The 27,010-nt window shown below is 41.4% G+C and overlaps 1 protein-coding gene across 2 annotated transcripts; it reads right to left on the bottom strand.

Moving 5' to 3' along the window:
- Positions 1-1,710: 1,710 nt before the first annotated feature.
- Positions 1,711-21,748, bottom strand: LOC138810658 (steroid transmembrane transporter SLC22A24-like). 2 transcript variants are annotated; one of them, XM_069997822.1, is made up of 10 exons: positions 21,206-21,748; positions 19,552-19,655; positions 15,481-15,635; positions 15,211-15,373; positions 13,185-13,308; positions 10,323-10,438; positions 10,030-10,244; positions 7,459-7,570; positions 4,433-4,636; positions 1,711-2,536 (listed from the first exon to the last, which is right to left on the bottom strand). In XM_069997822.1, exons 1-10 carry the CDS (start codon positions 21,605-21,607, stop codon positions 2,476-2,478), a joined length of 1,656 nt encoding a protein of 551 aa, XP_069853923.1. In that variant the 5' UTR covers positions 21,608-21,748; the 3' UTR covers positions 1,711-2,475. The 2 variants fall into 2 exon arrangements, with proteins under 2 accessions (XP_069853923.1, XP_069853924.1); XM_069997823.1 differs by having other exon boundaries at positions 10,323-10,417.
- Between the last annotated feature and the right edge of the window lie 5,262 nt (positions 21,749-27,010).

The raw sequence follows: 27,010 nt of genomic DNA, 5'->3' as shown, positions 1-27,010 counted from the left end.
CTCAAGGCTAGCACTCTACCACATGAGCCACAGCACCACTTCCAGCCTTTTCTGTTTATGTGGTACTGAGGAATTGAACCCAGGGCTTGGTGCATGATAGGCAAGCACTTTACCACTAAGCCACATTCCCAGCCCTTAAAATTTTCTCTTTTTTTAACTTTTCATTTACTTTTTACAACCCTTAACCTTAACCCTTAACAGTTGTTCATAATAATTAATATTTGGAACCTGATAAAGATTAAGAAATTTACATTGAACATTGAACTTTGCTCTATATGTACTTGATGGCTTTCAAAGCTTTCAAAATCAGGATAAACTTAAACCAAGTAACTGACTTGATCTGTTTATTTGAGTGGAAAAGTCTTTTGTTATGATCTTCAAACCCTTGTACAAGAGGGTTTTAATTTAACACTCCATTTATTTATTTATTTATTGCTGGTCATGGGGCCTGAACTCAGGGCCTGGGCGCCAACTCTCAGCTTTTTAGCTCAAGGCTAGCACTCTACCATTTGGGCCATGGCGCCACTTCTGGCTTTTTCTGCTTATGTGGTGCTGAGGAATCAAACCCAGGGCCTCATGCATGCAAGGCACGCACTTTACCATTGAGCTACCTTTCCAGCCCCAACACTCCATTTATATGTTTAATAAATGATAAAAATCACTCTGGCTGGCACAGGTGACCCATGCCTATAATCCTAGCTATTCAGGAGGGTGAGATCTCAGGATCAGTGATTTGAAGCCAGCCTGGGGCAAGAAAGTCTACGAGACTCTTAGCTCTCATAAATCTACCAGTAAGCTGGAAGTAGAGCTGTGACTTAAGTTGTAGAGCACTAGTCTTGAGCAGAAAGGCTCTTAGTTCATGCCCCAGGACCAGCACACACACACACAATCATACATAAAGAATATATAAAAAATACATTGTTATTCACTGTTTTTGATTCTGGTGCCCTGCATCTTGTATATACATTTGGGGAGGGGAAGGGAAATAACAAAAATCTGAAATAAGGGTACAGGTTGACCCATTGTAACAATGAGATGTACAAGACACTATGTTGAAAATGAACTTTACAACTTTGCAGGGGGGGTGGGGTTGGAGAGTTGGGGAGGGAAGGGATAGTAGGGAAAAACAAAGGAGGGGTAACAATGCTCGATAGGAAATGGACTCATTACCTTACTCATGTAACTGTAACCCCTCTCTGCGGTATCTTGCAATAAAAAATATATATAAGAATTAATTGTTAATATAGAAATAAGGTATTTTGAATATTGACAGACTGTTTTGAATATGTATATATAAAACCACAAACTTGTATTCATATTCTTTTCTGTGATATATCATGTATTAAAAGCTAAACGGCGTTCACATCAAGTTTTGTGAGTTTACTATATAACTTCTCTCTCTTTCTCTCTTACTGAGGTTTGAACTCAGGGTCTCAGGCTCTTTCTCAGATTTTTGTTCAAATGCTGTAATCTACCAGTTCCTACAATTCTAGTTTTTATTTCAATGAGAGCAATTTTTTTCAGATTTCACGAGTGAGATCATGTATTATTTGTCTTTCTGTGCTTGATTATTTCACTTAACGTAATGTTACTAAGGTTAATCATGTTGTCACAAATACAGGATTTTCTTATTTTTAATAGACAAATAGCATTTTATTGTGTAAACATACCAAAATTTTTAGTGTATATTAATTGCACAAAATAGTTGCTTCCATTGTGACATTTTCAGACATGACTTACTTGGTTTAACATGATTATCTTTAGTTCTATCTACTGTCTAATACACTGCATGATTTCATTCTTCTTTAAGTCTTTGCTGCTCATCTATTTGAGGTTAATAAATCCATAAATAGATGAGCAATGAATAGTCACCATCGTGGTTACTGTGAACAGCTCTAATATAAATATGAGAGTGCAGCTATCTATCTGACATGATAATTTTACTTCTTCTCAATAGATACCAAGTAATGACATTGCTGGATCATCTGAATAATAGTGTTTATTTTCCCAAACCATCTTTGCTCTTACTGCTTTCTGTATGAATTTGAAGTGATTTTTGCAGTATTTTTCTTTAAAAAAGCATTTGTTTTAGGGAATTAAACATAAATTATTCCAGGAAAATTGGTATATTTTGTTCCATGAGTATAGGTGGCATTTATTTCTCCACTATGTACATCGCTAGTTCTTTTTTTGGGTCCGGTCTTGGGGCATGAACTCTGGGCCTGAGCGCTGTCCCTCAGCTCTTCAGCTCAAGGCTAGCACTCTACCACTTGAGCCACAGAGCCACTTCCGGCTTTTTTCTTTTTGCTTATGTGGTGCTGAGGAATTGAACCCAGGGCCTCGTGTTTGCAAGGCAAGCGCTCTACCACTGAGCCACCTTCCCAGCCCACATGGCTAGTTCTGTACGTAGAATGAAACCATTTTGATCCCCCCCCCTTTATTTTGGTCTTCTTTGGGTCAACTCTTGGAAAATCCTTAAAATTGTGTTATTTTCACGGAAGTATCTTCCTTCTTTACTTTTCCTGAAACGCTTGTGCTGTGGAAGAAAAAACCCAAACAAAAACAAAATCAAAAGACAAAGATGTAGATTAAGCACACAATCCTGCATGCCTGAGGACAAGCAGACGTTCTGCCTGCCGCCTTTGCCACCCAAGACTTGACGCCTTGACACTGGCCTTGACACCTGGGCATGCTGAGAGAGATGGTTCTGACTGTTTCTTCTTGTACTATTGTCATTTTAGACATTAGTGTTTAGAAAAAAATCAAAGGGAGAAAATTTAAGGATCCAATTTTCTTTTCTCATTTAAAATTTGTGTGTGTGTGTGTGTGTGTGTGTGCGCGTGTGCGTGTGCGTCGTGCGTGCGCACGCGCACGCATGCCTGCCGGTCTTGGGTCTTGAACTCAGGGCCTGAGCACTGTCCCTGATCTGTGCTCAAAGCTATTGCTCTACCACTTGAGCCAGATGTCCATTTCTGATTTGTAGTGGTTAAATGGAGAGAATAGTCTCATAAATTTTCCTGCCCAAGATGGCTTCCAATCATGATGCTCCTCAGATTTCAGCCGCCTAAGTGACTAGGATTACAAGTGTGAGCCATAGCACACACTTATATGTTGGTTTTATATTTCTTAAATTCTTTGTCCTCAAAATTTCCATTGCCTGTGGCAGAAACTTTGGTTAAATCTTATAGGATCCATTTAGGAACATGTTCATCTTTACAAGAAGGAGGATTTGTTTGTTTATTTGACTGGTTTTAGTCCCATAATTCTTCTTTGCCTTAAGAAATAACCAGGATTGTATCTATGTGATAAACTCACACCTTTTCCCATAATATATTGAGTACTCATTGGGCTGATAGGTAATAAAACCAGGAATATGAGAAAAGACATTTAAGTCTCAGCTTATTTATGGGAAAATAGAAAGAATCTTCCTTCCTTCCTTCCTTCCTCCCTCCCTCCCTCCCTCCCTCCCTCCCTCCCCTCCCTGTCCCTTCCCGTCTCTCCCTCCCTCCCTCCCTCCCTCCCTCCCTCCCTCCCTCTCTCCCTCTCTCCCTTCCTTCCTTCCTCCCCCCTCCCCAATCTGTATTGGTTGTGGGGCTTGAACTCAGGGCCTTCCTAAATTCTTTTGCTCAAGGCTAGCATCTACCACTTTGTGCCACAGCTTCACTTCCAGTTTTTGAGTAGTTAATTGGAGATAAGAGTCCCATGGGGACTTTTCTGACTTTGAACTGAGATGCTCAGATGTCAGCCTCCTGAGTTGCTAGGATTACAGGCATGAGCTACCACCACCTGGTAAATGTGTGTTTCTTATAAAGACACAGACTATATGACATTTATAAGTTTGACTAAGTTTGACCTTTCTACCATTAAACTTACTGGTATAAAACCTAGGTATAAAAGCCTAGGTTAACTGATTTGGGAAGAGGAAAAGGGGTGGGGAGAGTGAAGGAGGGTGACTCTGATCATGATGCATCATTGTACAGTGAACCAGTGTTCATAAATAAAACAAAAAGCAATGGCAGCCTGTGTGATCTAGGGGCCTCAGAGCAGTGTGTAAACTCAAGAATTCAATGATATCCTGCAAAATTAGGAAGAGTGAGGGAAGGGGTGGGTAAGGAAGGGATGGGTGAGAATGCTGAAAGGGGTGACATTGGTGAAGATTCATCATATCATAAACTACCTTGTTAAATGGCAACTCCTTTGTAGAACTACTTAAGGAGGAGAATAATAATAATAATAATAATAATAATAATAATAATAATACAATTGTGTGGCTAGGGATGAGGTTGCCATTGAATAAGGGACTTGTATAGGAACAGAACAGGCCTGGTCTGAGCCTAGGTGGGGAGAGAGCTTGACATAGTAATTTTGTTTCCATCACAGATAAAGGACACAGTCCCTCCCTAGGCAGGTGCCCACTGGAGTGTTTACTTACTCATTTTCCACATCCTGGATAGTGTTAGGGAGAGGCCCATTTCTGGTTTCTGGAAGGCAGAGGACTGCAAGGACAGAAAGGATGGGGAAGGCTCCATAGAGAATCCAGGGCAGGTGGGGAGAATACACTGCTAAGGTCATGAAGAGAGGCGCCATCACTGCCCCTACTCTGCCGAAAATTTCACGGATTCCTCCAATTGTTGACCTTATGTTGCAAACAAAATAATAAAGAAAATATTTTAAAAATTGTATATATACATTGTCCTCCTCCTCCTCCCCTTTCCCGCTCCCCCCCCCTCCTCCTCCTCAGTAGGCAAGTTGGAGACTGTCCTGACTTGGTCTCCCAAGTGCTAGGATTTCAGGTATCTGATATCATACCTGGATCATGTAAAGTTTTATTTATTGTCTTCATTTCATTTTGGAAGCAACACAATAGAGTTATTAAACACATAGGCTTTGACAGCAAGCTGTCAATTGTCACACTTACTGCTACTTATTTATAACCCTTAGTTTCATTATTCTTAAAATAGAGATACCTACGATATCAAATGAAATTTTTAGAAGAGCATATCTCAACATAATAGAGGATATATGTTAAACTTACAACCAACAGTTATTAAAATTTTTTTTTGTTCCAGTCCTAGGACTTGAACTCAGGGCCTGGGCACTGTCACTGAGCTTTTTCTCTGAAGGCTAGTCCTCTATCTACCACTTGAGCCACAGCTCCAGTTGTGGCTTTTTGGTGAGTAATTGGAGATTAGACTTTCATGGACTTTCTTGGGCTGGTTTCAAACTCTGATCCTCAGATTTCAGCCTCCTAAGCAGCTAGCATTACAGGCATGAGCACTGACAGCTTTCAATTAATTTTTATGTCTAGCAATGTGCCATGTCCTTTAATGAAGTCATACTCTTTCCTTTTTTATTTGTATTTATTTTAAAAAGGAATTTGTATTGTGGTATTTCTTACATTATGTTATATATACACAATCTACCTTAATCTCATTTACCCTGTTTTATTCTTTCTTATCTTCCCTCCCTCCTTTTTGAAACAATTTTAACACGCTTCACTATTTTGTTTCCATACATACACAAAGTATTTTAGCCATAATCACCCCCATCTCCTTCTCATTTTACACTTCCTAGGTTTACTCATTAATTATTAGTGAGTTATTAGTGGATTTTTTGTTCTTTAGCTGTTTAATTCTTTGAGATCTTCGTATGCACTGATATTAATCTTTATCTGATTAACAGTTTGAAATACTTTCTTCCATTCTGTTGTCTCTCTGGTGACCTGGTAATCATTTCTTTCACAGTTCAGAAGTTTTTTTGTTCTCTTTTGTTGATGCTATTTGCTGAGCAATCCAGTCTTATTCAGAAAGCTATCACTTATGAGCACATCTTTGGTCCTTTGCCCATGCTTTCCTCAATGAGTTTCACAGTTTCAGGCCATACATGAAGATCTTGATCCATTTTGAATTGAATTGATTTTTGTAGGAAGTGAGAGATAGTAATGTACTTTGTATTATATATATTTATATATTGTGTTTTTCCAACTATTTGTTCAAGAGGCTCTCCACTTCTTAAGTTTTGGTCCCCCCCATGTCTTCTGTTCTATAAACCTTGGTGTCTTTTTTTTTTTTTCCTACTTTGTGGTTTTTGTTAGTACTTTGTGGTTTTTGTTACTATGTCTCTATGGTGTAATTTTTGATGTTGGGAAGTATGACATCTCTGTTAGCTCAGGATTGCTTTGGCTAGTTAAGATCTTGTGTAACCTCATGAACTTTATGATTGATTTTTTTTTCTGTTTCTATAAAATGACATTGGAATTTTGGGACAGCTTGTATTGAAACTAGATTCCTTTAAGTAGTACACTATTCACATTATTAACTCTACTGATACATGGGTATGGGAGAGCTTTATTTTTTTCCTATCTTTGTTTCTTTCTTAAAATGTATCATTTTTATTGTAGAGGACTTAACTACTGAGTTGGGTTTCCTCCCACTTATTTAATTTTTGAGGCAACTCCGTTCTTTCTTACCCTCATTGTTATTGGTAAATAGAAAAACAACTGATTTCTTTCTTTTCCTTTTTTTTTTTGTGTGTGGGGGTTGGTTGTGGGGCTTGAGCTCAATGCCTCTATTACTCAAGATTAGTGCTCTAACACTTTTTTTTTTTTTGGTTGTGGGGCTTGAACTCTGGGCCTGGACACTGTCCCTCAGCACTTCAGCTCAAGGCTAGTGCTCTACCACTTGAGTCACAGGACCACTTCCGTTTTTCTGAATGGTTAGCTTTGAACTTTGATCCTCAGATCTCAGCCTCCTGAGCAGTTAGGATTACAGGGCTTGAGCCACTGATGTCCAGCTTGCTCTAACACTTTGAGCCACAGTTTCACTTCCAGTTTTTTAAGTGATTGATTGTAGATAAGAGCCTTACAGACTTTCTTACCCAGGCTTGGTTTTGAACTGAAATCTTCAGATCTCACCTGCCCACATAGCTAGGATGACAGGCATGAGCTATGAATACCTGGCAATACTGACTTTTATATGTTGATTTTGTTTGATGTTAAACTCACAGATTTGTTGATCAGATAAAAACATGTTGATGGAATTTTTAGGGTTCTTTTTAGTACAGGATTATACCATCTGTAATAGGGATAATTTGACTTCTTCATTTCCTATTTATATTCATTTTATTTATTTCCCTTATTCTGGCTAGAAAGTCAAGCACTACATTGAATAAAATTGGACAACCTTATCTGATCCTTGACTTTATAGAAAATGACTCTGTTTCTCCTTAGTAAAATATTGGCTGTAAGTTTAACATATAGTCTTTATTTGTAGAGATATGTTCCTTCTAAAAATCTCATTTAAATATTTTGTTGACTTTTGTTGACAGTTAAGAAATTTTAGTTTTATCCCCACAATAAATGTCATTAGTTCAGAAAGTCCTCTCTGGACACAGAACAGATTTTGTTTTGTATTTTATAAATGTTATGTAGGTCAGCATGTCTTAAACTTGAGACAGTACCTCAGCACAGTAGGGATGAGCTCAAGATTGTAAATTGTTTGGGCTGTGAGGCCAGCAGAAACAGCACCAAGTCCCAAAGTTGTTAAAATTATGCGCAGGGTCTGCTGTGTTTCTGTAGAGAGGAAGACATATCAGAGGCAAGAACGCCTGACTAGAGAAATCTGTCTACCCCAAACAATTATGAGAAGTTCTATTGGAGGGATTTTCAGGCAGGAGACATGTGGTAAACTGCAAGGGCCTCACAGAAACTGTGGAATGGATGAGCAGACTCTAGAATGTTTGGGCTTAAGCATTAGAATGGAAAGCATTTGCTTCATTTCTCCCTGCCCATTTGAGTTTTATTAGTCATGGCAGTTGTAGAGAAAGTCAGGAAATGCTCATTTTGATTGTTGTACCTAATACTTTCAGGGCACCTTCTGCAGGATCTTGAAGGAGTTCATGGATAAAATCTGAGGAGTTAATGACTCCTGCCTCAGACATGTAGAACTAAGAACAGGGGAATAAATTCTTGACACAGGGCAGGTATTCTACCAGACATACCAACAAGAGAACTGGATTCATTTGGGAGTGAACTTTATGAAGAAATGCAGGATCTAGGTAACAAGACAGGATTAAAAAATCTTAACATTAGGACTCCTATGTGAAAGTCAGTAATATGTTGGGAACCACCGACAGAGAAAACGGAAAAAGGTATTTTGAAACCTACTTAGAAAAATCTAAAATATGATTTGAAAATAATGTACTTCCAGAAGACAGTAGACTGGCAGCAGGATATAGAAGGGGGTCTACAAGTCTAGCATCCTTCAAATACATTCCTGACTTGGGAACATGGTGAAGGAGGGGACCACTGAAATTCCCACAATCATCCCTAAAGTCCGTCAACTAATTTACTAAAATCTACTAGATTGGCTTCTTCATATATTTCCTAGTTAGATATAGATTATAAAACAAAAACTGGAATAGAGTGAGGGAAAGGATGATAAAAAGAAATGTCCTCTTTACCTGACTTATGCAACTGTAACCCCTTTGTGCATCACTTTTTTTTTTCTTTTTTGTCAGTCATAAGGCCTGAAGTCTGGGCCAGAGTGCTGTCCCTCAGGTCTTTAGCTCAAGGCTAGCGCTGTACCACTTGAGCCGCAGCACAATTTCTGGCTTTTTCTGCTTATGTAGTACTGAGGAATCAAACCCGGGGCCTCATGCATGCAAGGCAAGCACTCTACCACTGAGCCACCTTCCCTGTACATCACCTTTATAATAAAATTAACTAAAAAATATATTTAGGTTAGACTTTTGCCTTTTCCCTATTGTGTTCTTTCTCTCTGCCTGAAGGCAAAGTTTTTTGGTTTGTTTTTGTTTTTGTTTTCTAAATTTAATCCTTGTAGCTCAGTGCTAGTGGCTAAGCCGTAATCCTAGCTGCTCAGGAGGTTGAGAGCTGAGGATCACAGTTCAAAGCCAGCCTGTGAAAATTCATAAGGCTTTTTTTGTTGGTTGTGGGTCTTGAGGGGCCTGGGTGCTTTCAGCTCTTCAGCTCAAGACCAGTGCTCTACCACTTGAGCCACAGTACCACTTCTGGTTTTCTGGTGGTATATTGAGATAAGAGTCTCACGGACTTTCCTGCTGGGGCTGGCTTTGAACCGTGATCCTGAGATCTCAGCCTCCTGAGTAACTCGGATTTCAGAAGTGAGCCACTAGTGCCTGGCTCTGAGACACTTATCTCCAATTAACCACCAGAAAACTGGAAGTGCTGCTGTGGCTCCAAGTGGTAGAGTAGTAGCCTTGATCTGGGACAGTTCCTAGCTCAGAGACAGTGTTTAGTAAAAGCTCCATGAGGGCTGGGAAGGTGGCTCAGTGGTAGAGTGTTTGCCTTGCATGCCTGAGGCCCTGGGTTCGATCCCTCGGCACCACATAAGCAAAAAGAAAAAAAGCCGGAAGTGGCGCTGTGGTAGAGCACTAGCCTGGAGCTGAAGAGCTGAGGGACAGCGCCCAGGCCCAGAGGTCAGGCCCCATGACCGGACCCTAAAAACAAACAAACAAACAAAAAACAACAACAAAAAAAGCTCCATGAATGACCAGAAAAAAAAAGAAAAAAAATGTATCTAAATCAATGAGCCTCTCTTTAAAAACTGTTGCATGTAAAATGTAACAGATGAGAAAATGACCACGTTAGAAAGATTTGAAATATTGGAAAAAAATTATGGAAAGGATTGTGTGTCTTCCTGAAGATACAATAGCAAGATCTTTCTCCGCTATGACTTTTATTAAAAGTCTGATAACCCAGTGCATGCAGTTAGTTCTAAAGAAATTGTTATGTATCATTGGCACTAATGCTCAGATTTATTTTAGATTTGATGAGGACAGCCTTGGATTTATAGCACTCCTTAAGAATATTGGTTTAGTAAGAGCCTAAGTCTTGCCAACAACTGTAGGGACCGCTTCTAAGCCTTCACATTAACTTCATGGGATCCATGGGTTTTTCATGGTGTTGCCATTCTTTTTGCCCAGATGAGTTAACCAAGGAAATTTCTGGAAGATAGAAGGCATTACTTTCTTTTCCCTAAACTCTTTTCTCACCTGAGGATAAAAAGATGCTGACCAGAATCGAAAGTCCTGTCAGGAACATGAACAGTATCTGACTTTGTTTTCGGCCCAGATAATTCAATACCAAGAAGGCAACGAATCTGCTGATGAATGTGACAAGGCCGAAGAGAATCTGGAGCAGGAAGATGTTGCTCCCCAGGTGCTGCAGGTTGAGTATCAGGCCGTAGAAGGGTATGGCCAGTGCCATTCTGAAGTTAAAAGAATAAAAACATATTTAAAATGATAAAATAAATTAATTTTTTAAAAAAGAGACAAAAGGAACATACCTGATACAGCACAGGCAGCAGCTTCTCATACACAGCCTGGGTGCATGGAACAATTGCAAAACGGATATTTTTGTCTTGGCTTCCTGAAACTCCTCCTGCAGGTTGGATTTCACAAACTTGGACAACAAAAGTCATAAACATGCATGAGATGTCAATCATATGCCAATTATATTGCTAAATACTACAAGATGAAACAAAAGGTGTTTCCTATCCTCAAGGAAAACTACCTAGTAGTGGCCCTGGACAGGAAGGAGGAGAGACTCAGGGGAATTAGATAGGAACAAAGCCTGTTTAAATATTGGGGCAAGGACAAGAGCCTTGAGATTAAGATAGAGGTATGTGTGCGTGCGTGTGCGTGTGTATTTATACTGGTCTTGAATTTAGGGCCTGTCCCCTGAGCCTCTTTGTGCTCAAGGCTAGCACTCTACCACTTGAGCCACAACATCACTTCCTGCTTTTTCTGAGAGTAGTTTATTAGATGTAAGAGTCTCGTGGACTCTCCTCTCACCGCCCCCGCCCCCAAGGCTGGCTTTGAACCATGATCTTCAGATCTCAGCCTCCTGAGTAGCTAGGATTACAGGCAGTGAACCACCAGTGCCTGGGCATTTATTTACTTCTTATATTAAACTTGTGGAGAGTTAATGCTGGATATGACAGACTTTTCTATCAGTTCCAGTGAGTAAATATTTTAGATTGTGTAGTGATGACAGAAAGTACAAAATGAGGATGTGTTCCTAAAATGTTCTTTGGGACACTATTTAGGAATACTGTTTAGCTGAAATATGCTCTATCATTCATGAAAGATGTGAAGAATTCAGAGCTCATATCTAAGAGGCAAAAGATTGTTGCTGAGGGCCAGGCTGCTAGAATTTTCCAAGACTTTGAAACTATAATAGGAATTTCTAACATTTGCCTCGTTGGGTTCAGAGTTGCTCTGGATTCCATTGTATCTTATGCATCCTTTTTCAACAAAAACAATGCAGTTTTTCTTCAGTGCTTATATAATCATTACATATTGGATGAGTTTGGGACAGGTTGACTTTTTTTCCCTTAGTTTCATAGATTTTTGTATACAAAGATTCTATAGTCAGAGAACACATTTATACCTCATTAATGTGTTAAGATTCTGGAAGCTTGAGGTGGAGAGCATTTTCCTAGCATGTGAGAGGCCCTTAGTTCAGTCCTCAGCACTGGGAAAAAATAGATTCTGGACTTTGAGCACATGCTGTAATGAAAGAAGACTTTTGGAGACACTGAACTTGTATCAGCTTATTTAACATAGCACACTTGGATTGAAAAAAATATAACCTTTGTGTCTTCCTTGGTTAGCATTTTCCTCTGTGTGGCATTTGCTCTCTTTCAGAGCAGCCTGTGGGCCTATTCTGTATTAGATTGTCTCTTAATTTTTGTGCCCTATTGTAAAACATAAGTTTCTCCCAGGCAGATGCTATGAATTAATTCCCTTATTAATAGCCAACACCATATTGGCACATTGTAAGTGTACAAAGATATTTATTTATTTACATGTATTTGTTTGTTTTTGCTGGCCCTGGGACTTGAACTAAGGGACTACGCACTGTCCTTGGGCTTTTATGCTCAAACCTGGCACTCTACCACTTGAGCCACAGCACCACTTTCAGCTTTTTGGTGGTTAATGGGAGATAGGGGTCTTATGAACTTTCTTTCCTAGGCTAGCTTTGAGCATGATGCTCAGATCTCAGCCTCCTGAGTAGCTAGGATTACAAGTGTGAGTCAGTAGGGCCCAGCTACAAAGATTTTTAAACGTGTGAGTAAAATATATCCATGAGTGTGCCATATCAGGACCTGGCTGCTAGAAACTAGGGGGGAAACAAAAAAAAATCATCATCAACAGCAAGAAAAGACAATCAAGAAGACTTTTCTGGAGCTTTTCTAAAAACACAGGGAGAATCTTATTACTGTCTAATGGTGACAGTGTAAATGCCAGAGAAAGAAGGACTTTTATATAATTACTGCCAAAGCCACAGTGTGTTTTAGAGCAATGGTTCATAGTTGTTGCCTAAGTATTTAATTTCTGAATGAAATGCATGGAAGTTAAAATGATATTTAATAAGTTTTCCCTAAAGGAAACCATAATTTAATGAAATAGTGATATTACTTGATTACTTTCCCCTCTGTTTGTAGTGTGAGTGTAATTGTACTTTTATTCAAACAATTATGTGCACTTATGTCTAAATCTCTGATGAAAGATACACACGTTTTTTATTTGGTTCCTCTTTGTCCACACAATAAGATGACTGTGGGGGAACCAAGACAGTGATATGAAGCAGGGTGCTCAGGAGGCTGAGAACAGAAGATCCCAAGTTCAATGCCAGCCTTAGCAGGAAAGTCCAGGAGACTCTTATCTCTAACCAATCAACAGAAAACTGGAAGTAGCACTGTGGCTCAAAATGGCAGAGTGCTAGCCTTAAGGAAAAATGATCAGGGCCAGCACCCAGGCCCTGATTTCAGGACCCATGACTGAGAAAACCAAAACCAAAAACTTCTTACTTAGAAAATTCTAATTTGTGCTGGGAAGGTGGCTCAGTGGTAGAGCGCTTGCTTTGCATGCCTGTGTCCCTGGGTTCAATTCCTCAGGACCACATAAGCAAAAAGAAAAAAGCTGGAAGTGGCACTGTGGCTCAAGTGGTAGAGCGCTAGCCTTGAGCTGAAGAGCTGAGGGACAGTGCCCAGGCCCAGAGTTCAGGCCCCACGACCGGACCCCCCCCCCAAAAAAAAAAAAAAAAAAGAAAACTCTAATTTGGGCATGCCTTAAGGATCAGAATAATAGGATTGTTGGGTCATATCATTCATTCCCAGTAATCAGTCCCCTTCTCCGAACACCTCAATGGTCAGGGTCTCTCCAGCATTCTTCTTTCCATTTATACGTGCAACTCTTCTAAGTTCCTCTAAGCCCTTTTCTAGCTGATTGCTAAAAACCAGCCACCGAGCAGACTCTACCAGCATCCTGAAAAAGAAGACAACACAGCTACAGTAAACATCTAATTGTTTATTTTATAAATAACTTTAATCTGAAATCTTTTCCTTTCCATTTAATATAGATCATTTCTGATTAAATCTGCCTTCCCCACTGGACTTACATGGGAGGGATCTATATGACCATTAATGATCTTCGTTAAAAGTAATGATAGATAACGGGAGTACTGAAAAAATAGTACAAATATCCATTGACATCCCAGTGGTTAATAATCTTATATGATCATATGTCATAAATTAATCTTTGTAGAGGGCTTAATTCAGTGATTTTTACATACTATTTAATGAATTTCTAAAAGCTGGATGCTGTTGCCTTACACCTGTAATCAAAGTTACTAAGAAGGCTGAGATGTGAGGATCCAAGTCTGAAGCCAGCCTGGGCAGGAAAGTCCATGAGAATTTTGTTCCAATCAATGATCTGAAAACCAGAAGTAATTGTGTGGGCTCAAGTGGTTGAGTATGCTCACTTTATTTAATCCAATCAATGACCAAAAAGCCAGAAGTAAAGGTGTTGGCTCAAGTAGTAGAGCATGCCCACTTTACCACTTTTGTTCAACACTTAACACTATATAACATTAAAGAAAAGATTGAAGAAGGCAACAAAAGATGGAAAGACCTCCCATGTTCCTGTACTACTGAAACTTGATTCAATGCAATTCCCAACAAAATTCTAGAAACATACCTTGAATAAATAGAAATGTAAAAGACTGCCTAGTCAAAGCAATCCTGGACAAAAAAAAAAGCAATGCTGGAGGTATCACAGTATTTGGTTTCAAATTGTGTTATAGAGCCATAGTAACAAATTGTACTGGAAGAAAAAAGATATGTATTCCAATGGAATAGAATACAAGCCCTAGAAATAAACCCACTGAGTGGGTTATTATTTAGGTATAAAAAATCAAAATTACATTGTTTATGATGGAACTGGAAATCTTCACGTTAAGTGAAAAAAGCCAGACTCAGAAAGACATATATCATGTGCTTACTTCTATATGCAAATGTAGACCTAAATATATATACTGTAGCACATATACGTTATGAATGTAAGGGGGCCTGATTGCATGGGAGCCACAGGAACAAAGGGAGAGGAAAGTCACTAGTTGATGGGCATGTGTGTGTGTGTGTGTGTGTGTGTGTGTGTGTGTGTGTGTGTGTGTGTGTGTGTGTGTGTGTGTGTGTGTGTGTGTGTGTGTGTGTGTGTATGAGAATATTAGTTCATTCTGTATGAAAACAGCACAGTTATGTCTGTTAAACCAATTAAAAAAATATATTTTTTTGTCAGTCATGGGGCTTGAACTCTGGGCCTGGGCACTGTCCCTCAGCTCTTCAGCTCAAGGCTAGCGCTCTATCACTTGAGCTACAGCACCACTTCTGGTTTTCTGGTGGTTTACTGGAGATAAGAGTCTCATGGCCTTTCCTGCCTGGGCTGGCTTTGAACCACGATCCTCAGATGTCAGCCTCCTGAGTAGCTAGGATTAGAGGGGTGAGCCACCGACACCTGGATCCATTAAAATCATTTTTAAACAAGGGGGTGAAGATGGCAAATAGGAGGTGTGAATATATTTAAAGTACATTATTTATATGTGTGGAAATAGCACAGGGAGACTCCTTTTATATCAAGGAACATATGCTTAAAAAGGAAAAAAGAAGATTAATTATTCTGTGGCTAAGATAGAAAAGTGCTAACTCCACAGCTGCAGCCTCCTGGCAGAATGCGTTCCATTCTCCTTTGTATCTCAGTACCACAATGGCAAATATGGGTGAGCGAGGCTTAGGATCACCCAGGGATTACACAGATCCCAAGTGTCAGAACCTCCTCCTACACCTCATTTTCCCTTTCATTAGAGTTAAAGGCCACGTAGTTTGTCCCTACCTTGTGAATACACAGCAGACCAACAGAGGTATGGATAATATCAGCTGCAGTGTGATCCAGCTGCGAAAGAAAAAAGCCACTCCTCCCAGGAGCATCTGCCCAGTACTGTACGAAGTAAAAATTGCTACCATAGCTTGGGATTGAGGTCTTGTCCACTCTGTAACTGGAAGAAAACACAGTTGTAATTATAGTTACAAAGTTGTAATTATTATTTCCAAAGGATGTGTTCAAGATCATGAAGGAAATTAAAGGATCAAATGATTGACTTACTGAGAGTGAATGAGTTTGAGAAGACAGTCCAGGTAAATAACCCAGCTAAGAATCGAAGGGAACAGTAAACAAAGAAGGTGGGAGCAAAGACCACACAGATGTCACAGATGGCCGTTTGGAGTAAACACCATTGGAAGATGGTTTTCCGCCCAAACCTAAGAAATATTGGACCATATGAGGTTACTCAAGAATAAAAATAATATCACTAAAAACAACAAAAGATAGCATATCTTGAAATTTAAGATATTGAATCCTTCTATAAATATTAAGTATTATTGATGTTAAAATTTTTATTCTACAAATATTAATCAAAATTAAATATTATCTCAACATTATACTTGAGATCTGGTGGAGTTACTATATTAGCCAACAGCTGGAGTTACTGAAGCCTAGGAATTAGCCAATGAGTGTGATGCCAGGATCTCTCAGTAAGGATGCCCAAATCACCAGAAGGATTTTTACGCCATGTCAAGCCATATAAAAAAAGAGATAACATAGGAGACACTGTCAGAAGTGTTCACTAGGAGACATGCATATTTGGGATAATAGGTTTGTGTGTTGTGCTTAACTTCCTGAGGAGTGAGATCGAGAGAGTTCTGCTATCTTTATTAGTGTGTGCACTGTCAAGGTGGAGGCTGAACTGATTTGGCAAACAGAATGGGAAGTCAATCCATCAAAATTTCAGACAGATTGCAAACAGCCTCTCTAGGTGTGTCTGGCTTCTTTGCCTTGGAAAATACGTTTCATCTTGAACACTAGACAACTCAGAAATCTCCTCTCACTGCAGAAGTGAATGGAAAGTTCATAAAAGAGAATAGGGAGAGGTCAAGAATGAGGCTCAAAGAAGAGGAAGATAAAAAAGGAAAGATAAAAAGGAAGATAAAAAAGAAAATGGAAATGTTGGTATCAATATGGTAGGAAAGAGGCCAGCTATGAAGACAACTGGACAAAATTCTATGAAGGGATGGTAATTTCTGAGTAAAATTAACAGAATTATAAATTTTAGTTTTGAACACCTACTCTGTAACATGTTACTTTAGCAGTCTAATTTGTCATGACAAATATTACAAAATTTGTATAGAAACACAAAAGGCACTAAATCATCAAAGCAATTTTGAACACAAACAGCACTGCTGGAACCATCACAGAGTTGTACTGCAAATTTTACTACTGTATATGTGTATATGTGATATATGTGTGTATGTGATATATATATCAACAAGGTACTGGCACAAAACCAAAGACAAATAGAGCAGTTTAGATGATAAAATGAATCCACACGCCTACAGCTATCTGATTTTTTTTTTTTTTACAAAGGTGCCCATAGTTGCATAAAAGATGGTCTCTTTAACAAATGGTGCTGGGAAAACTTGATATGGTGCTGGGAAAACTTGATATCCATATGCAGAAGAATGAGACTAGGCTCTTATGCCTTTCCTTGTATTATTATCAATTCAAGATGGAGCACGGATCTTAATATAAAACCTGAAAGTTTGAGACTGGGAATGTGGCTTAGTGGTAGAGTGCTTGCCTAACATGCATGAAGCCCGAGGTTCAATTCCTCAGTACCACATCAACAGAAAAAGCTGCAAGTGGTTTTGTGGCTCAAGTGGTAGAGTGCTAGCCTTAAGCAAAAAAAGAAGCTCTGGGACAGTGCCCATGCCCTGAGTTCAAGCCCCAGGACTGGCAACAAAACTGAAAGTTTGAAAATACTACAGAAGAAGAATAGAGAAAAATACTAAAACTTACTGACATAGACACTAATTTTCTGTGTAGAACGACAGTAGCTCAAAAAGAAAAAAGAGGAGAAAAAGGAGACAGATATAATTGCATCAGACTAAATATTGACTGTCTAGTAAAAAGCAGAGTCACTGCTACTCTGGAGAGACAGCCTATAGAATGAGAGAATACCTTTGCCATTTATATATCTGACAATGGATTAATTACCAGAATATACAGGAACTTCAAAAAAACCCCAAATTCCAAGAATCAACAACCCCATTAATAAATGGGCAAATGAACTGAATAGAATCTTCTGAAAAGAAGTACAAATGAGCTGGATACTGGTAGCTCATGCTTGTAACCCTAGCTACTCAAGAGGCTGAGACCACAGAATCATGGTTCAAAGCCAGCATGAGCAGAAAAAGTGTGTGAGACTCTTATCTCCAATAAACCCTAGAAAACTGGAAGTGAAGCTATGGTTCAAAATGGCAAACCTTGAGCAAACTATCCTTGAGCAGAAGAGCTCAAGGACAGCACCAGGTCCCAATTTCAAGGTCCATGACTGACCATTCTCCCCCCCGCCCCCCAAAAAAAGAAAGAAGTACAAAGGGCTAATCAATACATGAAGAAATGCTAGATATCTCTGGTGAAAAAGAAATGTTCATTGAAACAACACTGGAATTTACCTCGCTTCAAGCAGAATGGTCATCATCAAGATTACAAACAGTAAATGTTGGCTAGGATTTTTGTTTTTTTGGAAAAAAGAAAAGAATAGCCTGCTTTATACACTATTGTTAGACTGTAAACTAGTGTGACCACTAGAGAAACCAGTATAGATTTGCCTCAATAAACTAAAACTAGAACTACCATGTAATCTAGTGATACCACTCTTGTACATTCATTCAAAAAGATGTAAGTCAGACTATTATAGAGGTCCCTGTATTCTCATATTCTTGGCAGCACTCTTCACAATGGTCAAGCCTTCAGTTCTACTCCAGGCCATGAATAGATCAAGAAAATGTGTGTGTATCATAAACGTTACTCAGCCATAAAGAAGAATGAAATTGCCGGGCGCTGGTGGCTCATGCCTGTAATCCTAGCTATTCAAGAAGTTGAGATCTGAGGATCATGGTTCAAAGCCAGCCTGGGCAGGAAAGTCTGTGAGACTCTTATCTCCAATAAACCATTCAGAAAATGGGAAATGGCGCAATGGCTCAAGTGGTAGAGCACTAGCCTTGAGCTGAAGAGCTGAGGGACATCATTCAGGCCCAGAGTTCAAGCTCCATGACCAAAAAAAAAAAAAAAAAAAAGAAAGAAAAAATAAGAATGAAATTAGATCATTTCAGTGAAATTGATTGATGGGACTGGAGATCATCATATGAAATGAAGTTTTCTCTCCTATGTGTATTCTGGATCTAAAATTAGTATATGTGTATATATGTATATGTCTATTCACACACATATACAATAACACACACATATATATATGATAATTACATTTATATAATCATATAATTATGTATTATGAAATATAGCTCTTCAGCTCAAGGCAAGCACTGTACTGCTTGAGCCACAGTGCCACTTTCTGTTTTCTCATGGTTTGTTGGAGATAAGAGTCTCCCAGAGTTTCCTGCCCCAGCTGGCTTTAAATTGTGATCCTCAGATCTCAGCCTCCTGAGTAGCTAAGGCTACAGGTATGAGCCACTGGCACCCAGCCTCTCTTTTCTCTTTTTTCGCTTCCCTTTCCTTTCCTTCCATAACCTTTCTTTCTTTCTTTTTTTCTTTCTTTTTCTTCCTGGTACCTGGCTTGAACCAGAGTCTGGATGCTGTCCTTTAGCTGTTTTGCTCAAGGATGGCACTTTACCATTTCAGCCACAGCTTCACATCCAGCCTTTTACTGGTTCATCAGAGGTAAGTATCTATGGACTTTTCTTCCCAGGTTGGTTGACAACTTTGATCCTAAGATCTTAGTCTCTTGAGTAGCTAGGAGTGTGAGTCACCATACCTGGCTTTCAATGTCTTTCTTTTAGTTTTTATAGCTTTTATAACTTCCTTGGTCAAGTGAATGAAATTGTTCTCCTGGATTTTTCTTAGACTGTTTGTTGCTGATATATAGAAAAGATACTTATATTTTGTATGTTGATTGTGTATATATCAGTTTAGCACTGATCTCTGTAAGTTTGTACAATACAAATTAAAATAAAATTTCTTTTAAGTGTTTTCTAAACACTGCCAAGTGCTGGAGTATTTATGAAAAATGCAAAGTTAGAGCTCAGCTGAGATTTCTTAACTACAGAAAAGACTATACCATTTGATCAACATCCATAGAGAAAGTGAAATGACACCTACCTGTCTGAAAGATGGCCAAATATCAGACCTCCCAGCAGTGACCCAATCATAAATACTACTTGAGCTATAGATTTGGATGACTGGTACTCACATACTAGGTCCCACTGGAAGAGAAAGGAAGAGAGAACGGTGTCAGGAGAGTTGAAGCCTTCAGTGGAAACAGATAGTAAATGCCTCCCCCCACCCCCCACGGAAAATGTGCTGTGGTATGTGGATCCCGCTTCCTGTCCTGTTTCCTCTGCAGCCAGTCTCCTCTACCAGTCCACACACTACAAATACTCAGCTCCTTTCAACTCTTTACCTGCTGTTTCTGTCTTGTAACCTTTACAGCCTCATCTCTATATTCTTCCTTCAGATCACCAACTCTATCTATTGTATGCATTAGCTTCTACATACCTTCTCTGTCTGTCTGTCTGCCTGTCTGTCTCTATCTCTGTCTCTTTCTGTGTGTGTGTGTGTGTCTGTCTGCCTGTCTGTCTCTATCTCTGTCTCTTTTTGTGTGTGTGTGTGTGTGTGTGTGTGTGTGTGTGTGTGTGTGTGTGTGTGTGTGTGTGTGTGTGTGTGTGTGTGTGTGTGTGTGTGTGTGTGTGTGTGTGTGTGTGTGTGTGTGTGTGTGTGTGTGTGTGTGTATGTATCCTAGAACGTGAACTCAGGGCCTTGAATGTTTTCCTGACTTTTTTGTTTGCATTTTTCTCCTCAAGACTAGCTCTTTACCACTTGAGCCACACATTGTCAGCTTTTTTCTGAGTAGTTTATTGGAGGTTAGAGTCTCATGGAATTTCCTGCCATGCTAGCTTTGAACCATGATCCTCAGAATCCAGCATAGATAGGATAGCCACCAGCCCCTGGCTCTACACATTCTTTTATAAAAATTTTATTTCTTGTATGTATACATGTATTTATCTTGGCTTGTGGGGCCTGGGCTCTACTTTGAGACACAGCACCAATTCCAGTCTTCTGGTGGTTAATTGGAGATCAGAGTCTCACAGGTTTTCCTGCCTTGGAATCTGGATCCTCAGATCTCAGTCTGCTGAGTAGCTAGGACTACAGGAGTAATCCACCAGCACACACATTCTTTAGTTACCATAATTTATAGCATAGAAAGGTATAATACCAAAATGGAGAGTATATAATAAACTTTTTTCTAGGAGGAAAGGTTTGCTTTCTAGGGTGACTAATATATAGTCTCTTACTTCTCTTAGCAGTTAATTATTCAACTGACACAATAAGTCTCATTTGGGCACACATTGATTCAATTAAAAAGTATCAAAATGCTGAGGCCTAAATTTATGGCCCAGAGGTTGTGACTGACTTGCTTTGGGCAATAATTTGTAATAAGTATTGAGAGCAACTGATCTAGTATAATATTTATCTTCATGGTATTTCAATTACTCTTTAAAATGACAACTTTCTTATTATATCAAATAATTTAATAACAGGTGTCTGTTTAGATTATTTTATTCATGACCTCAGCACTAGCTACTCATCATCATGATAGTATAGATGAGCAGTTGCTACTTGCTGAAGGAATAGGGGAAAAAATGGCTGACTATAATATACCCCTGGGAATTGAATATATAAGGCAAATCTATTCTCTGTGTTACTGCAAAAACCTTAGAGCAGACACACAGAAGGTTTAAATGGGGCCTCTTACCTCAGTGACAATAGTGGAGTGGAAGTAGCTTTTGTCATACACCCAGCCGTCCACACAGGGCTCTGTTTCTGCCTCACTCAGGTTCCAGAAGGTGCTGTTCAGGTGGAGGAGCTGCCATTGGGGATGGACAAAGCGCCGGCACTTCTCTGGCCTGAGGTTGGAGTCGAGTGGGATGGAGATTCTCAGGAGGTCCTCCTGGCTGAGGAGCCCAGTGCCATTGTCAGAGAGCGTGCCATTGTCGAGGATGCGCACCCAGCAGCGGTGCTCAGGCACCGCTACTGTGAAGTTCTCTAATAGAACATGAGGATATGCTATAAGAATAATGATGTAAAAGCAAAGTAGCTGAAGGATCTGGAATCTTCCTAGGTCTCCAACATGCTCCAGTAGGACCTCAAAACCCATTAGGACTGAACAGGAAGTCTCCCCCAAGGGGAATATGAATCTGCTGCTATGCAGATATATTGAGAGGGGAACACGTTTCCCTCCACTAAGCCCAGCAGTGCTGCACTTGTCCAACTCACTGTCTTCTCATTGGGGACTGTCTCACCACTCTATGCCTGCGGAAGGAATTTCCTGGTCCTATGGGTTTGGGCAGCTAGATGGCTTTAATAGTTACTAGAAGAGATTTTCAGTTGTTAGTTTCAAGGAATGACTGTGATCTTTGCACTTCATGAGGAGCTGACTGGTTTCTTAACCTAAAGGCATGTGTAAAATTGCCTTTTTTGGTCTTCTTCAGAAGAGGAACATTGAACACTCAGAAATTAACTACTTTATTATGTTTTTGTGAAAAGAACAGAGCAGGGCTTTATCTGGGTAGAGTTGAATTTTCCCTCAAGTTAATGAGAGAAGTATTTAATTAAAAGTAAAGCAGAGTAGAATGCTGAATGTCAATGCTGACTTTTGGTAAGTGTTTAAATTGTACTGGTGATGGTGATTTTATGACTTTTCAAATAGGGAAGTAAGGATAGGGAAAGGGAGGAAGGAAGTGATGTATGTCTGTGTGCTGATGCTTGGCTTGAACTCAAGGCTGGGTTCTATCCCTGAGCTTCTTTTTTGCTCAAGGCTAACATTCTACCCCTTGAACCACAACTCCATTTTTGGCTTTTCAGTTGGTGATTGGAGATAAGAATATCACAGACTTTCCTGTTGGAATTGTATTGAGCTCTGATCCTCAGATCTCAGCCTCCTGAGTAGCTAGGATTATAGCACTGGTACGTGACCTCTCCCCCCCCCCCCCACCTTTGGTCATTGGGCTTGAACTCAGGGCCTGGGCACTGTCCCTGAGTGTTTTTGCTCAAAGCTAGCACTTTACCACTTGGAGCCACAGTGCCACTTCTGCTTTTCTGGGGGTTAATTGTAGATAAAAGAGCCATAGACTTTCCTGCCAGGGATGGCTTTGAACTGTGATCCTAAGATCTCAGCCTCCTGAGTAGCTAGGTTTGTAGGTGTGAGCCACTGGCGCCCAGCTAAGTGACTTTTTTCTTTTCTTTCCTTTTTTTTTTTTTTGCGTTTCACTATATGCCTTAAGCTGGATTCAAACTTGTGACCCCTTCTGCCTCAGAAGTGCACATTTGTTGCAGTCTGTGGTGTTTCTATTGCATAGCTGCTTAGGGCCCAGCCAGTTACCAGGCAGTAACCATATACCACTATCTACAGTTCTCTGGGAGCAGGGCAGAGGAAAGAATGAAGTAGGTCCCTGTGGGGAGAACTGTTCTCTGAACTCTAGCCAAAGAAACATGAAGCAGGTAACTATTTAATCGCCCTGAGCCCTGAGGCTGCAGGCCTGACCAGAACAAAAAATGCAGTCTTCTTTGCAGCCTGACACTGTTTCTTAAAACCTTTGATGTTTATGCTAGGGATGAAGTTGACGTGCACCTAACACAGAGTTCCTCTTTAGATCTGATTTTCTTCTCTGGGTCTGGCATAACCACAGAGCTCTACCAAATAGTTGCTGGGAGGTGGCAAGGGACTTCATTGAGGGCAGCAGTCTTCTGATGGGTTGTAGGTAATCCCTAATGCACTCATTTTCTCATCAAGCTAGAGTCATTTGTGTCATTCTTTGACCTACAGTTGCCATTCCAATTTGTCTGTTGAGAAATTCACACCACAGTTAAATAAATGGAGAGAAAATGGATAGGAGAAAAGGGAAACAAATGTGAGGAGGAGTAGGAGGAGGAAGAGGAGAAGACGAAGATGAAGAAGAAGAAGAAGAAGAAGAAGAAGAAGAAGAAGAAGAAGAAGAAGAAGAAGAAGAAGAACAAATATGAGATAAAAGTTCAGTTATGGAACAAATATAAACAAAAACAAAATTAGGTAAATCCAAGAGATGAGATTTAAAAAAAAAACCAGAGTGAGGTCGCTCACACCCATAATCCTAACTGCTCAGGAGGAGGAAATGGAGAGGATGATGGTTCAAGGCTGGTCTAGGCAAAAAGTTCATGAGATCTCACCTTCAGCAGTAAGAGTTGGGTGTGGTGGTCTGTGTGTGCCTGTCTTCCCAGACTTAAGACCTTTGAAGAGCGAGACTGAGACCGTCCCTCAACGCACAGTTAAAGGCCGACAAAAGAAGTTTATTTACACTAGTTATACCAGAAAGGAGTCCTGCGACTACCTTGTCCTGGGCTTGATACTCAGAACCAGGAGCAGCCTCAACCACCAAACCTCCAAGTCTCCAATAGGTAGCCCTGACCCCCTGACCTTTATTAGTTGGTCTGCAAACCACCAAATTAGTCTTGTCTGGAAATCCCTAAACCTCAGACCTCCAAAGATCCAAAGGGGAAGGCTTTCCTCTTTCTTCTCTTCCTCCGCCTCTGCAGGACTCTCCACTCTCCACAGGCCTGCTCTGCTCCCGGAGGTGCCTCTCCACAGGCCTTTCTAGAGGAAGGTCCCATATGGCCTCCGGAGGAGGCCCCAAATGGCCTCTCGAGGTTTGTCCTGCCTTCCTCATGCCCTCAGGATTCTAGTGTTTCAGGACTCCTGTTTTTCCCCTACTTCCCCCTGGGCCTGGGAACACGCAGCTTATATATACCCAGGTAGGCTGCAACCCCCACCTCCAGTAATGGTTTCAAATCACCATTCATGCTCTTCCCCCAAGCTGTCCCCTGTCCAATCCCAGTAGGCAGCTCAGCATATGGGGCCCAGCGCCCCCCTCTCCAGCATGCCTCACCCCTTTTGGGGGCATGGCCCCTTTGGCTGCACGGCCCGTGGCAGTGACATCAGCCTCAATGCCCGCCCCCCCCCAGTGGCCCTATCCTGGGAGTGGTGAAGCTCCCTCCTGATGCCCCGCCCCCTCCAGTGGCCCTATCCTGGGAGTGGTGAAGCTCCCTCCTGATGCCCCGCCCCCTCCAGTGGCCCTATCCTGGGAGTGGTGAAGCTCCCTCCTGATGCCCCGCCCCCTCCAGTGGGCTGGGCCTTGGGGCCACGCTGATTATCAGCCCCACTAGTTATTACACAAACTAGGAGGGAGCGTCCATGTGAGGATGGTGATCTCTATCACAAAAATAATGAAGGCAAACTGACCGGAGATGTGGCTCAAGTGGTAGAGCACCGGCCTAGCAGCATGTGTCACTCAGTTCAAACTCCAATATCACCAAAAGGAAAGTAGAATAGCAATAAACACGAAGGGTGGGGGGAGATGGTGGCTTGGAGACAACGTACATTGTCCTGTGCCTTTAACAGTCTGAAACAGTGGAGGGACCTCAAGATGGTGTCAAAACCATAGGGAATCAATCACCCAGCCAAATAGTAGAGGATCCCAACATGCAACCCCCAAGAGACTGACAACACGAAAAACGGAACAGCAGAGAACCGCAGGCACCGGAGGAGAAAAGAGAAACAGTTCATAAACTGCTCTCACAAAGGGAAACCCATGCAGACCCCTCCCGGACCCCCGCTAGAGCCCGGCTTGGCCGCCACAAGCCGGGGCGGCTCCCCGGGCTGCAGGAAACCCCCGCAGCACCCCGGCCAGCCCCGCACCAGTCCCAGGATCAGTGAGCATCCTGCCGGGGACCTCCCCACGGGAGACCCACGCAGGCCGTGACCCACGGGGCTTGAACTGGACCCTTCCCCTGCGCAAGAAGGATCACCACACCTCAAAGGGACCCAGGAGGACAGCCCCTCCCCAACATCCACAGGGACTCCTACTTGACGGGCGCTAGGAGCCAGGCCTGCCCCCAGTGCTGACTTCCTGAACTGCGCCCATGGGGCAGCAGCTGGAGGTGTGCGGGGTTGGGCAGGGGCTAACAGCCGGAGGACAGTCCCCTCCCCCCCATCCGCCCAGCTGGGGAACCGAGGTGTGCCCACATCTGCAGCGATCACTGGCTAGAGTACCATCCTACCACCGACCGAATCTGCCATGCTGGGGAACGGACAGCAACCAGCGGCCGGAGGACTGGCCCTCCCCGCAGAGGATCTGCCACAGGACACGTGACAACGCAGCCCGCACACCCCCATTGGGGGGCGCTGGCCCCTGGAAGGAGCCACTGAAATCCCTGCCCGGTCTAGAAACGTGATTTGTGTGATTGAGCTGACAGTGAGCGCAACAGGCACAGGTGCATAAGAGGAGGCAGCCCAAGCAGCGGACCAAGCACAGGCCAGTGGAGAGGAGAGCAACCAAAGTAACCTGAGGCTAAGGCGCGCATGCACACGGATGGACACACACACACAAACACAAACACAATCGAAAACAAACCCAGTGCACCCATCGGAAGCCCAACCCTCTGAAACCAACGACAGCCTCAGGAACCTGAACTCAACCTGCTCATTCCCTGCTGCAGACCAGACAGAATTCCTTTTCAGCCAGCCCCAGGCTGAGCACACACCCACTGCCAATCGACTGGGAATCAGCCCAGAACCAAGCAAAGGCTGCCACCTATCGACCAACACCAGTCAGAGCTCGGGATTTGATTGTGATAATCCCTGAACCCTGATGTGCAATCACAGCGAAGAATCACAAGATTCACTAACAGTCAAGACAGCAAAACAACCCCCAAATCCACAGCCACCCAGGATAGAACTCCAGTGAGGGCGAAGAAGAAATGGAGGACAAACCATCAATTAAAGAGTTGATGAAAGAATTGGCCAAAGGAATAAAGCGAGAGATAAATCAGCAATTTCAAGAATACATATCTTAAGGGAACTACAAGAAGGATATCTCCTGTATTTGCTGTTAGCTGACCATTCATCATTTTTCCTGAGTCTGTCCTGCTTCATTTGTATAATCTGGATATGGTATCTTCTTTTTCTATTAATAAGTTTTTTTTTTATTGTGAAAATACTGTACACAGGGGTGGCTAATGGTATCTTTATCCATTGCTTAGCTGGTCAAGATTTTCTCCCAATCTGCCTTGTCTCTTGTGTGTTGTAAACATAGTGTGTAAGGTGTCTGGTGTTTTGTTTTGTTTGTGATAATTGGATTTTGAAATCATTTCCTCATACTTGCCTTGCAAGCACCTTACCACATAAACCACACTCCTAGATATTTTTATTTATTTTTCAAATACGGTCTCACATTTATGCTGCAGCCAGCTAAAACCCCAGTTCTTTTATGTCTTCTCACTTTTCTTGGATGACACCGTGCACAACCATGCTTATCTTTTGGTAGTTATCATGAGGTCTCACCAACCTTTTGCTTGGGCTGACCTCACTCAGTCTTTGCACTGGTTACTATAGTGAGTGCACTAGTCTACAGTCCCACTAATAGTACAGGAGAGTTCCTCTCCCTCCCCGTCCTCATCAGCATTGGCTGTTTCAACCCTACTGGGAGTGAGACGGAATCTTTATTTTGGTCTATTTGGCTCAACTTTC

The sequence above is a fragment of the Dipodomys merriami genome, unplaced genomic scaffold (genome assembly GCF_024711535.1).
Source record: "Dipodomys merriami isolate MVZ:Mamm:240054 unplaced genomic scaffold, mDipMer1.0.p SCAF_505, whole genome shotgun sequence".
Classification (NCBI taxonomy): domain Eukaryota; kingdom Metazoa; phylum Chordata; class Mammalia; order Rodentia; family Heteromyidae; genus Dipodomys; species Dipodomys merriami.
Note: the sequence above shows the minus strand (reverse complement) of the source record. Positions and strands in the feature narration are given on the sequence as shown.

Coding starts and splice junctions, on each gene's coding strand:
- LOC138810658 (XM_069997822.1), bottom strand. CDS start 21,607: ATGGGTTTTGAGGTCCTACTGGAGCATGTTGGAGACCTAGGAAGATTC. Junction 19,656..21,205: donor ACTCCACTATTGTCACTGAG/GTAAGAGGCCCC, acceptor TTTCTCTTCCAG/TGGGACCTAGTATGTGAGTA. Junction 10,245..10,322: donor TGCTGCCTGTGCTGTATCAG/GTATGTTCCTTT, acceptor TTTTAACTTCAG/AATGGCACTGGCCATACCCT.